General features: G+C 42.4%; 3 protein-coding genes across 3 annotated transcripts; 2 read left to right on the forward strand and 1 right to left on the reverse strand.

Moving 5' to 3' along the window:
* Window positions 1-321: 321 nt before the first annotated feature.
* On the reverse strand, window positions 322-1,181 carry Bfra_001064 (uncharacterized protein; the record flags this gene model as incomplete). The annotated part of the gene is made up of 2 exons (XM_037331504.1): window positions 322-644; window positions 698-1,181. 2 exons carry the CDS (start codon window positions 1,179-1,181, stop codon window positions 322-324), a joined length of 807 nt encoding a protein of 268 aa, XP_037197837.1.
* A 5,980-nt stretch (window positions 1,182-7,161) lies between these two features.
* On the forward strand, window positions 7,162-10,148 carry Bfra_001065sa (putative suppressor of mek1 protein; the record flags this gene model as incomplete). The annotated part of the gene is made up of 6 exons (XM_037331505.1): window positions 7,162-7,287; window positions 7,416-7,530; window positions 7,585-7,669; window positions 7,750-7,808; window positions 7,880-9,193; window positions 9,244-10,148. 6 exons carry the CDS (start codon window positions 7,162-7,164, stop codon window positions 10,146-10,148), a joined length of 2,604 nt encoding a protein of 867 aa, XP_037197838.1.
* Window positions 10,149-11,832: 1,684 nt separating this feature from the next.
* Window positions 11,833-13,288, forward strand: Bfra_001066 (putative glycosyltransferase family 2 protein; the record flags this gene model as incomplete). Its single annotated transcript, XM_037331506.1, has 3 exons — window positions 11,833-11,955; window positions 12,106-12,765; window positions 13,004-13,288. The coding sequence occupies 3 exons, from the start codon at window positions 11,833-11,835 to the stop codon at window positions 13,286-13,288; spliced, it is 1,068 nt and encodes a 355-aa protein (XP_037197839.1).
* Window positions 13,289-13,520: the final 232 nt, after the last annotated feature.

The following is a 13,520-nucleotide window of genomic DNA, read 5'->3' on the forward strand; positions in this document are numbered from 1 at the left end:
AGTAATACAACCAATTAAAAACCCACCACATTGCGTGAGATATCTGTCTCCGAAGAAATAGCTGGATAAAACCCGTGAATCAAATGAATAAAGAAAGACATAGGCAGCAACGAAAATGTTGCAACCATTCCATGCGAACCGCGAAAATACTACCGGGTCTCCATCGTTACAAGCGTTGTTTTCATCTGCAAGTGACCCTTCAATTTCATCGCCACGAGTTTCTTCAAGAGGATCTGCAAATATTCATTTGCATCTGGAACAATATATTGATGAATATTGAAAAATTCTCCATCTCCCGAATAAATCGATTGCCAAGATAAATCATTCTCTAGTAGGTTCCCCATTCTTCTTTCCCATGCGACTCCAACGAGATTTTGCAAGTGGTGCTACCACAACGGGTTTTGGTACTTGTACTTCAACGATCGGAGCTTTGAGAAGAGGAGCCTCTCCTAATTTGCGCGTGGTGCTTGTGTGTAATCTCTGTAAAATATCGTAGTTTTGGAAAACTACTGGTTGATGTTTGAAAGCATCGCTTGGAAGAGGTCTGCGTGGTGCTCTGGCGCCGATTTCCAAACCTAAATCGCTGGAAGATGATGCGGAGGAGGGCGCTTTACTGTTAACAGGACTGGTAGTTTGGGATGTAGCTTTGATTATATTAGTATATTGTTTCAAGTTAAATGAGGAGAGAAATAGTTACCTCCACTTTGAGCAACACTTGATACAGGACTCATACCAACAGCAGAATCAGGAGCATGTGGAACTTGAGTTTTGATTGGAGGAAGAGGAATTGATCGATTGACTTGTTCAAAAAATGACACTTGTTCTATACGAGAATTCCATGTGGGATTATAGCCATCATAACTAGCGGCGCGTGTCGTAGCAGGTGTTCCATCGAGAGTGGCATGTCTAGATGAAACAGTCGAAATAGTACTATGAGTACGACTGACAGTTCTCTGACTTCTCCGTCTATTATGTTCTAAGATTCTGGGTCGATCTTCATGTTTCCAAGTTGGCGGTGCGCCGAAAAGTGCATCGACTGAAGCATGTGATGGAACATGTTTGTACGGAGCTTTAGCAGCTTCTTCTTCGGCTTTCTTTTTTTCCTCTTCCTCAGCGGTGATTTTGGCCTTGTTCTCTTCAATAGCCTTCTTAGTACGTTTAAACCTCGAGAGTAACGTCATTTTGGGGTTGAAATTGATTTATATGTTGTATTGTTTAAGGGTATGTATAAAGTGAAGAATCAAAGTAATATACAATGATTCAAGGTGATTTGATGTCGAGATATTTTATAGTATCGAAATGGGATGAGATGGTATGAGATGAGGAGGAATCAGACGAAGAGGAGAAATCAGACGAAGAGGAAGAAAGAGGGGAAGAAAGAGAGGAAGAATAAGAAGAAGAAGTCGATAAAATCATGAAAGCGAATGTTTCAAAACTAAAAAGTTGGTTCGAAGGAAGACTCTATCAACATACCTTGTATGTAAGCAAGATATACTAACAAGATACTAAATCCCACCAGCCGTTTTTTCTCTTCCACCTTCTTGTTATCATCTATCGGTAATCCATATAACGATTTCCATAACAGGTAATATTCAGCATACAACTAGATATTCGTCCACATCGATCATATCAAAGTTGAAATTGACTTTTCGTCTTGGGATGATCAGGAATTTAATTCATGTACTAAGGAATACCTACTTTGAAGTCTGGGATTTAGTATGTATTTGAAGCTTTCAAAATGCTTGGAATTTCTTGGTATGACTTCGAGTCGTCACTTTTTTGGAATTTTTCATATTGGGGTTTTGGTATCAAAACTTAGATACATCTAATAAAATGAATGTTTATTTCATTTCACTTCACCCATCTTTCTCATCTACATTTCAAGCTTCAGAAAGACAAGTATACCTGCCCATCTTTCCCTCCTCGCATATTCACAAAGACGGGGGAGGGGGGGAATATGGGGAAATACCCACCCAGACTTTAGCTCCAAAACATGTTCATATGACAAACCTCCTAAACAATCTAGCACATAGATACCCAATAGTCTTCTCAACAACATACTAAACAACACCAGATCCACAATCTAATCTAGATCACCTCGTCCATCTCGAATCTTGAATCTCAAATCCACTGATCTACTATCTACAGACTACATACAGACCACCTACAAACCACCTACAAACTATCTACAAACCACCTACAAACCATCTACAAACCACCTACTCTACTAAACACACAACACCCATCTCTCCAACAGCAATAACAACAGTGCCAGTCCGAAAGAAAGAGAAAAACAAGATCTCCATCCAGACTTCCCTCCCCAACACGTGAATTCTCCGACGCGAAATGCCAAAAAAGATTAAAAATGTACTAGTATTCCAAGATTTTTTCTATTGCAAACCTCAGATATAACCACCTAATCTTCTTCTTCCTCATCTCGCGAGTGATATTTTGCATAGATTGGATTGGATTTGACATGATATGATATGATGATATAATATGATATAATATAATGGAAAGTTTGATTACTGTTGAATGTGATATCTTTCGTAGGATGTATATACATATATATGTGTATGTATATGAATGTTTAGGAAATAGGAGTAGCTACTTAGTCGGGGATTTTATTTTCTTCATCTAATATAATATAATATAATATGATATAACATAACATACGTCCCCCAATACCCACACATGATAAATTGTCCATTTCCATTTCCATTTCCATTTCCATTTTGTTTTTATTCTCCTTGGATCAAAATTAGGTAGGTATACATACTACATCTTATATACATCTCACTATCTAACTACTCACCTACTAATCATCTTTCCCTCCTTTCTTCCACTTCCCACCTCCTACATACTATACTATACTATACTATACTATACTGTAACACGCCACCATCCGCAAATCACAAACCCCACCATCACATCACACAACAGAGAAAGAAAGAAAGAAAGAATCCCCAATCAAAAAGATCACTCTATTACTAATCCCAGCTAAATGTATCTCGCCCAACTTTGTATTTATATAATATCGGAATCCATACGATACGATATAGAAATATCGAATTTTTCCCTTGAAAGTGCCCGTGAAGCTGTATAGAGGGGAGAGCGATCACAATATTATATTGTATTTATGTGAAATGTTGAGCATGAATGGTAGGTTGAGTATCCCAGTTGTGTTCGTGATGTGTAATCGGATCAGATCAGATCAGAAAGGGGATTACACTTGTAGACTATAGTTATCCTTTGTATTCTTTTACTTTGCGTTTACAGGAATATGTTATGACTGTCGTATTTCTGTGAGCTGAGAGTATATGTGACGTGATATTTCCACGTAATGGTTATTTAGGCAGATGTCATCTCCAAACTTCTCAAATCGTGGGATGTACGGGACCGTTCGACTGCAAGACTTAATGATCTTAAATCTCCCATTCATCTCTTTTCAGATACTGAATCCTTCATCTCGCCATCACCTCTTGTACCTGGAAACTGAGTAAAGCTTGTCTGGGTGATTGTTTCGCATACATTCTCCGCGTGCCAGTACCACGCTGGTGAAAGAGTGCATGATACTAAGCTTATGCTTAGTATGTAGCGCAACATTATCGCAAAAAATCTACTCTGGATATCTGGTAGACTAATGTACAGCACCGAAGATTGATTTAGACTTACGAAATACCTCGTATCTTCCAGTCACGATTTGATTCTTTGGATGAACATTTTGATTTACCTGTTCAGACTTTTGGTACAAGCGACCAATTAACACTTTGATAGGATTATCTAACGTATTCTGTGAGTCTCCTGAGAGTACACTCTTGAATATCAACTTCATTTCCACTGTGTATTGACCTCCGGAAGTGTGCTCACTTGATCAATCGCCGAAAGGATCATTTTTAGACTTTCAATTTTTGTTTGAGTACTCGATGTCTTTAGTGATCCTTGGTACCTCTAACACGTGTCGGTAAACACTAGGCAGACATGAAAAGAGCACTACCTAGTATCAAATACCATATGGTTTTGGTGGTACTTACCACCAAAATCATGAAAACCATGTACAAATCCGTGTGTGGTGGAGGTGGCCAGGATATCATTTGTCTCAGCCCTATCTCGGCTATGCAACACATCAGGGAGTAAGAAATGGCACTGCAAGTGGTCAGACCTTTGGAAATCTACTAAGAAATCTTCCGATGAACTGGTATCGAGGTGGAAGCTTGAAACCGCCTCTCAGTCGTAACCAAAAAGTATAAAATGCCATGTGGGAAATGTTTGTGGGAAATGCTTGTAGCCGGTCAATGTGGTAGAGCTTGTTGAAGGTATGTGCGAATTTGTGGGAAGTTTATGGAGTATGAATTGTAGTATCTCTCAAGAAGATAGACTAAATCAACAGAAGGCTTCCTTCCATCAAAGAAGGGCCATTACAGAATGAGAACATATCTCAGGAAGATAGAACTATCCACCAAAATGTTAGACCTCGACGTTAAGTGAGGCTGAAGCCTTGGGCTTTTCTCTCCTCGTCATATCGTGTGCTGCAAAGAATGATTAGGAATACGATACTCAACTACCCGTATGCATTAAAATGTAGTTGGAATAATCGATAGATCAAGAGAAGGGTTTGTTATTCGGCCAATACCAAGGTTGTCGTTATCAAAAGGGGCGGGGGAGGGAATATTGCTACTGCACTGCACTGACCTGATTTCATTCATGATGAGAAACGCTCCAATCATGATAAACGAAGATCCAACTTATAACTGCAGCCTCCCGCGGATGCATATTCTCCCCCATGGTACAATATGAAGCGCATGCATAACATACCGGTGAAGCTTGTTCCTAGCATGATCCATTTGTTTATTTGTGTCTGGTTTCTAGAAAGCGGAATGATCAAACCTTGGGAGGTCCGATGTTATGAACCTCCGAAAGATCCGTGGTTTTCATGGGTTGTGAAAAGCGTGACAATTCCGTTCATTGAATTGCACTCATCTGGAGATGGAAAAGAAATGTCGGTAAGGCTAAGGTTTTCTTCAAACTTTCACCATCCAACATGTTGTTCTTTGACTGTCTTCGACTGTCTTCAACCTGTTTTCGACCATAAATGATTTCAACCGTTCGAAAAAGAGAGTTTTCCCACAGCCCAAAATTGGATTCTTAGTTTTCCAAGTCCAGGATCTTGTCACCGGGAAATCGGAGAAGTCTAATTAGGATAAAATAGTCGGAGAAAAAGGCATGATTCCACGTTTTTCTTCTAGTATTCTCCGTAGCAAGAGGGCATTGTCCTCAATTGGAGAGATTCCGCTTTTGATGGTCTCGTTAGGACATTTTCCTATCTTCCATAACGCCTCCCGTCTTGCCAATTGATTCTTGGATAGTGGCTGTATAGAGAAGGAGATCTAGAACGCTCGGCTGAGGATGTCCGGAAAATAGTCAGGAACATATCAATTCACTTATCTTGAATGATTTGGATACTCAATATGATGATCATGATAACAGGCATGTTTAGGAATTTGAAAGAGGGATGTAACGGACGGGGGCGGGGTATCGTATTCGCAAAGACCTTACGATGGACTGTTCAGTGCATACCGGTACTGCCAAATCCAAGATAAGCAAGCCTACGCAGTACGAGTACAGAGGCTCGAGTATTGGATGTAGGATGTTCACATTTGCATGGCATAGCATAGCATAGCATGGCATGGCATGTCATTGAATATCAGATCGACCAAGCAAGTTGAAGGATAGGAAGAATGAGGGAGAATGGGGAAGAATGGAGAAGCTTGAGAAATTCCGTATTATTCTCTTGACAAATGATATGTATGGATAATTCTTTAAGAGGTACAGCCCCCAGCCCCCAGCCCCCAAAGAACTGCTCCGTATGAATTCCCTTTATCCGCCAGATATTAATGAACGAGATTCAATCGTGTAAATAATTCTTTCTCTCCTGACTTCACATCGACTTGAAGATGTGAAGAGTTTTACATCCCTTCACTTCTCTTCTCTTCTCTTCTATCCCTCCCTCCCTTCCCTTCCCCACTACGGAGTACACTGCCCTGCATCAACTGCCGCTCAATCTATCATGCATCGAATGATCCTAGTCAGACAAGGAATACTTTGGACATTCCCCATGTCTCAAGAAGCGCGTGAAAAGTAATACCGACGGAACGAGTTTCAAAAAATAAAGGTGTGAGGAATGTCATCTTGAGATCAGCATGGGATTCAGTCACCACCTGCTCCGACATGCCAGATACTTACATCATTCATGCATGTGTATCTCTGGGACAGCATCCAAATGCACAATACATACCAAGGTGCCTACCAGACGGGACGATTCGCTTGCCAGATTGTTTATCTCCCAACATTTGAAACACCAGCACAGAACATCGCGTGAGATCACGATTGGCTGATGGAAGGAATTATTGGACCCCGAAGCGCACTAAAACCAGACACGTGATGGGGATCCAAGAGTTGGAGACTGTAGTTGAGCCCACGGTGCCACCGATCGCATGATAAGATCAATCCATAATGTCAACAAATTAATTATACCTGGGTAATCGACTGTGTGTGATCTTCCAAGGGTCCAAACGATACATCCCGTCCATCTTCCATCAACAAGAGAACACACGTAAAATCCATTGGTGGCCGTACATCGTAGTCTTCGTTTCTCCGTACCTTTGTAGATTATTATTCGTGGTCACGTCAATTTCTATATTTATCCCATCTGGCCTTGCTTCACTCGCTCGATAGAAAGTTGCTTGCCGTGCCTCACCTTACCTGGCATAATTTTAGCGAGAGAATTAAATGTACGGCGTGAGCGTGTAAAGTTAATAAGTTCCACTTACAATTTCATCATCCCGAACCCGCACGCCAACAAGCAGATGAATTAACCCGCACAACAATCCGAAACCATCGCAATCCATCCCGATTTATTCATTAGAAGTAATTATCACCGTCGCTTACTGTCTTCATTTCGGATCTCATCGTGGAGAGATCACTCCATTACCTGAACCAACTTCCCAGTTACGCGCGACTCCGAGGCGCAAACAATCCACTGTGGCGTCCGTTCTCACGCAAACGCAGTCGCAACTGTCTCTTCAACAACACTTAGATATCTCATCGGAGGTCCTGGAATACGTGCAAGAGGAACTGGAGGGGGAACCACAACCTTTGATGATGGCGCAGGCAGGAGGGCCTAATCAAAATCCGCCAAATGACAAGAGAAGGGTCAAGGTCTATGAGTTGCGCGATGGCGACTGGTTTGATAGAGGTACTGGCTTTTGCAGAGCCGACTTTATGCTTGTACGTTTATGCTTGCTTTCTCAATCTTCACGCATACATCTATTGTCTGCGCGCCGATTGTTCTTGTCCTTATCTTTCTCTCTCATCTTCGCCGGGACTGGTTGCCTAATCATCTTGAATTTCTATAGGATAATGGCCCCGAAAAATCAGACCCTAGAGTAATGGTGCAGTCGGAGGATCAACCAGGTCGTATACTTCTAGAGACTAAGATCGTTAAAGGAGATGAATTTCAGAAACAGCAAGGTATTTTGGATCAGCGCATGACTCCCACATTTCATACTAATGCGTGCCATGCAGAAACTCTCATAGTATGGACAGAACCGGATAGTGAGATGGATATGGCTCTCAGCTTTCAAGAAGCAGAGGGCTGCACGGCTGTTTGGTAAGTGGCATGTCGCGATTAACGCGTCATAAGATAGATGGTTGCGCATCCGAACATATTCTGACTGATGCTTACGACAGGCGATTCATCAATAACATACAAACGACTTTGGGTGGACATGGAGGAATTAGTATCGAGGGTAAGTTGAGCAACCTACAGTTCTAATTACGATAACCTTTTTGCCCTCGTGGTACTTACAATTGTCTATAGAAGATATCATATCTGATGATAACATCCCCGAGCTAAACATTCCAACGTCTCTCCCCAATCCTTCATTGGGTAACCTGCCCGAATTGGAAATGCAATTAAGACAATTGAACAGCACAACGTCCGGACGCGAAGCCCTTACGAAATTGGTTATCAACGAAAACTATATCCGAAGATTGATACCACTGGTCGAGATAGCAGAAGATATGGAGGATTTACCAAGTTTACATCGACTTTGCAACATGATGAAGATAATAATTTTGCTCAATGACAATGCAATTATCGAGCATATTGTTACGGATGAGGTGGTTATTGGTGTTGTCGGAGCTTTAGAGTACGATTCGGATTTCCCAAGTCACAAGGCCAATCATCGACTTTGGTTGGGCAAAAAGGATAGATATAAAGAAGTTGTTGAGATACCCGATGAAAACATCATGAGGAAGATTCACAATACGAATCGATTACAATATCTCAAGGATGTGGTACTCGCTCGAATCTTGGATGATCCAACGTTCTCGGTTCTCAACAGTCTTATCTTCTTCAATCAAGTTGAGATTGTCCAATATTTGCAGAACAATACAGCAGTTCTCAAGGAACTTTTTGGCATTTTTGGAAACCAAGAGACAGATCAGGAAAGGAAGAAGATGGCCGTACTTTTCATACAACAATGCTGCGCTATCGCGAAGAATTTGCAACCACCAGGACGACAAACGCTATACAATAACTTTTTAAGTCATGGTCTTTTATCTGTCATTAACTTTGCTCTCAAACACAATGACGTTGGGGTACGAGTGGGAGCTACAGACGTATTGGTTTCTATGATTGATCATGATCCCCAAATGATTCGTCAAACCATATTTCGACAAATGGCCGAGAAGCAAACTTTGCTGACTGATTCTCTCATCGATCTTCTTCTGGTAGAAGCAGATTTGGGTGTAAAGGCTCAAATAGCAGATGCGATCAAGGTTCTCCTCGACCAAGGCAGTCATGTAGGGCCATTAGAAGGACTCTCAAAAGCCAATGGTGCTGAATATGCCGCTCGAATTCGAAATCAAACAGATCCTCAACATGAACTTTTCCTTAATCGATTCTATGAGGAATCAGCGAAAAAACTATTTAAACCTTTAGTGGATTTGAAAGGACGCGAGGATATGAACTTTACTGTTCATCAAGTATCTTTATTCATTTATTTGATCGAGATTCTGTGCTTTTTCATTAGACAACATATGCACCGCAGCAAATATTTCGTGCTATCAGAAGGATTGGCTCAACGTATCTCTCAACTTTTGGGGAGTCCCGAGAAGTACCTAAAATTGAGTAAGTTACTGTATTCTCGGTAGCTTTTAAACTTTACTAACAGAATCTAGCCGCATTGAAGTTTTTCCGAAATTTGGTTGGTTTACAAGATGAATTTTACAATCAACAGATGATGCAAGATCATCTCTTTGAGCCAGTTTTAGACCTTGTCATTGAAACAATGCCTCGAGATAATCTTCTGAATTCAGCCTGTTTGGAGTTCTTCGAATTCATCAAGAATCAAGGATCTAGTACAAGGGTTTTGGTCAATCATTTGGTGGAAAACTATCGAGAAAAATTCGAGTCAATCACCTATGTTGACACTTTCACAAATTTCATCACAAGGTATGATAACAATCAAGGATTCGCATCGAGTATGGAAACTTCATTCCTCGATACCGAAGATGAAAGTCCGAAGAGACCTGAGACAGGTAGAGGTAGTAGATGGGGCTCAGGTATCAAGGACTTGGATGCGGATGAAGAAGCCTATTTCAACACTTCTGATGATGAAGAGGAAAAATCTCAGGACCAGAGTTTGACGAATGGGGAATCACCTGCTTCGCAGCCTTTAGTTGACTATCCATCGGATGAAGAAAATGAAAATTCGGAAAATGATATTTCTGTGGGTATCACCTCCGCTCCATTAAGTCGGAGCCCTTCACCAAAGCCATTAGCTTCCAAAGATTCCAGTGGAGATGAGTTAGTATTAACTCCTACCTCTTCCACACCAACTCCACCAGAAAGGTTATCGGAAAAACGCAGGAGAGAAGAAGATGAAGAAGATGAACTCGGCAAACTTTCTCATCATAAACGAAGAAGTTCTACGAGTTCTACGACATCAACCAATAGCGTGTTGAGGAAGAAACAAAGCTTCAACAAAACACGAGATGGTAATAATGGACCCAAAAAGATTGCAATCAGTTTAACTCCAGCTATCAAAACTGGCGGCGATAGCCCTGGTGGCAGTTCAAGTTGACATACTGTTACGTTGATTTACAAATCTTTTTAATGGAAGATTAAGATTCTTCGGAGGACATTGGCGCTATTTAATTGCACGAAATGGAGTTTGGGCGAAAGGAAGGGAAGGAAATGGAATTGTTGCTGATTGATTGATATAACGATTCACTCAGTTCAAACCAGTGACTGTGATTGCTTTATTGGTTTGCTTTTAATTTTGGCGCCAACATTTCAATTTTGCTTGCATCAAGATTCTTGGCTTTGGCTTGATTTTTTCGCTTTGGTTGAAAGGATGGGGAGGGAAACTTTGCGGAATCACTTGATTGTCAATTACTTGTACAGTAGAATTGGGACAGCGATATTTCTGGGAACGAATGGGATGGATAGGTGGGATGGGAGGAAATCAAATGATTAGCGAATGAAAGGGGAGAGAGGAGAGAAGAGGAAATGAAAAGATGAGAGAGAACAGATGAGTTGATATCAGATGAATTGATACTATCTTTGTCAAATAGATCTTGACATTGAGAGCAGCATGAAATGAAGATTTCCAGCACTTTGATTGATTGATTGTTTTTGAATGGTTTTGAATGGTTTTGAGGTTAAAAGTAGAAATCTATTGTTGAGATGTGATACCTAGGTAGCTTGTATTGATGGGAAGGCTCTATTCTTTTTAGAAAGAAAGAAAAAGTATTATAGGAAATACATTCTCTCTCTTTCTCATCCCATACCATCCCATACCATTATCTCGTACCTGGCTTGTACCTCGATCTTTATATCTATTTTAATATCTATTTTCTTATTTATCTTTACATCTATCTTCACATCCTCAAACTTCACCCTCGAGCTCCCCGCATCATAAGTGAGGCTACGACTCTACGAGAAACAAACAAGGCTGGCTACCGGACCCGAGATTCTAAATAAGCCACGAACTGCCGCGTCAGCCAATCCAATCGGACTTGCATTCGTAAGTGTCCCCAGATTAATGGTAGATTGGACGCTTGGACCAGGGTGGATGAATGGTGCTGTGGGCTACGGGCTGTGGGCTGTAACATGGTAAGGGTACGAGGTGCGGCCGTGAGCTTGGGTTTTGGGTTTTGGAGAACGTGTTCTTATGTGCGTTTGAAGATTTATTAAACTCTTGAAGAGGACAGAGAGAGAAAGAGAGTGAGAGGATAGATTTAATTCATTGATTCATTGATTGATTGATTGATTGATTGATACATCTGATTTGGTTCTCTTCGGTCTTGATTTACTATTTCTTTTTCTTTTTTGTTCACACGTACGTACTTCCTTTTTCAACCGGGAGCCGGATTTGGGAGTGGAGGGGACGTTGGATAGTTTGGGGGATTGCGATTGCGATTGCGATTGCGATTGTGATTGTGAGGAATATACACGGCTAGTCAGATAGCTGGACGGATAGGGCGCCGATGAATTGAGCTATTGAAGACGAGAAGAAAGACGGAAAGTAAATCCATTGGAGCAAAGAAGAGAAGAAGTCTGGGTTTCGCGCAAGAAAGTGGACGAACGAATAGCTTTTGCGATTCGATTGATTGATTGATTGATTGATTGATTGATTGATTGATTGATTGCTTGCTTGATTACTTGTACTGCGGAATTCCCAGCGCATTTCGAGGATTCGATTAAGGGAGGAAGGGAACAGAAAGGGAGACGGAGGATTCTTGCTGCTCTACTTAGACTTCGATATGGAGGGGTTACTGGAACTTCCAGTGCAGATATTGGGGGGAGTGTGGGAGATGGTGAGGGATACGCCGACGCACATATTAGGGTTGATTTTGATCGGGTTGGTGGGTTTAGGGTTGGGTTGTGTGAGTTTATCTTTCTTTTCTTTTGGGGGATTGGCTGGGGAGGGATTATGATTCTGATTCTCAGAGAGAGATTTATCTTCTGCGATGGATGGGAATTGGAATTTTTCTACTTCAAAAGTTTGGAAATCTTGCTAATACTCTACCCATCAGATATACGCCCTCCTCCTCCTCGTCGCGCCCGTCCCCAGAGCTCCCTACCCATCCGAAAAAACATACACAACCACCACTCCCTCTGGCACCACCGAAACCAAACCTCTAACCTGTTGGTACGATTCCTGGGTTGCGCATCGCGAAGCCTCAGTTTCAAAGAGTGGTTCCCCCTCGCAAAATAACATCCGCACTGGGGTCATCGAGCCGGCAACTCTAGAGATGAGTCTGGTGGTGCCGGCATACAATGAGGAAGAACGCTTGATAGGCATGTTGGAAGAAGCGCTGTCGTTTCTCGATACGACATACGGACGTGTGGCGAAAGGAAAAGGGACGGGTACGGGGTATGAGATTCTATTGGTGAATGATGGGAGTCGCGATGGCACGGTGGAGATCGCGTTGGAGTTTTCGCGGAAGAATGGCTTGCATGATGTTTTGAGGATTGTGACGTTGGAGGAGAATCGGGGGAAGGGGGGCGCGGTCACACATGGCATGAGACATGTGAGGGGGGAATATGCGGTGTTTGCGGATGCGGATGGAGCGAGTCGGTTTGCGGATTTGGGGAAGCTTGTAAAGGGGGTTAAGGAGGTGGTGGATGAGGAGGGGAGAGGTGTAGCGGTGGGAAGTAGAGCTTGGTTGGTGGGAAGTGAAGCGGTTGTTAAGGTATGTTTTTCTCTCTTTGATTTCCTCTTTTTTTTCACATCACACTCCATTGGGCGGAAATTGGTAGCATAGCAGGAGGAAAACACTTTATGTTTTCTTTTCTTTTCTTTTCTTTTCTTCTCTTCACCATACTCTATTTCCTACTTCTATCCATGCCCTTCCTACCCTCCCCATTCATCCATCCATTAAACTCCCCCTCTCCCAAAACAAAACAAAACTAACACCCCTCCCCCAATAGCGCTCCGCCCTCCGCAACACCCTCATGCATTCCTTCCACCTCCTCCTCCGTCTCCTCACACCCCCGCCACCTCCCGCATCCGCGACACGCAGTGCGGATTCAAACTCTTCACCCGCGCGGCCCTCCCCCACATCATCCCATACATGCATGCCGAAGGCTGGATTTTCGACGTCGAAATGCTCATGTTGGCTGAGAGTGCGCCGGGGGTGGGAGATGCAAGAGGAAAAGGAATCAAAGTTTCTGAACAGCCGATTGCGTGGCAGGAGGTGGGAGGGAGTAAATTAAATGTCATGTGGGATAGCTTGGGGATGGCGTGGGGATTGGCGGTGCTGAGAGGGGGGTGGGGGATGGGGGTTTGGAGGAGGAGGTGAGGTCTTGGGATGGGATGCGATGGGGTTGTGAGATGATTAGAAAAGCCTTGAGATCCAAGTTGCGATTTGATTTGAGATTGGGTGGGTGGGCAAAGTGGTCGTTTGATAGATAGATAATGGGTGCATAAATAGCTGGTTGATGGCTG

The sequence above is a fragment of the Botrytis fragariae genome (assembly GCF_013461495.1).
Source record: "Botrytis fragariae strain BVB16 chromosome Unknown tig00000001, whole genome shotgun sequence".
Classification (NCBI taxonomy): domain Eukaryota; kingdom Fungi; phylum Ascomycota; class Leotiomycetes; order Helotiales; family Sclerotiniaceae; genus Botrytis; species Botrytis fragariae.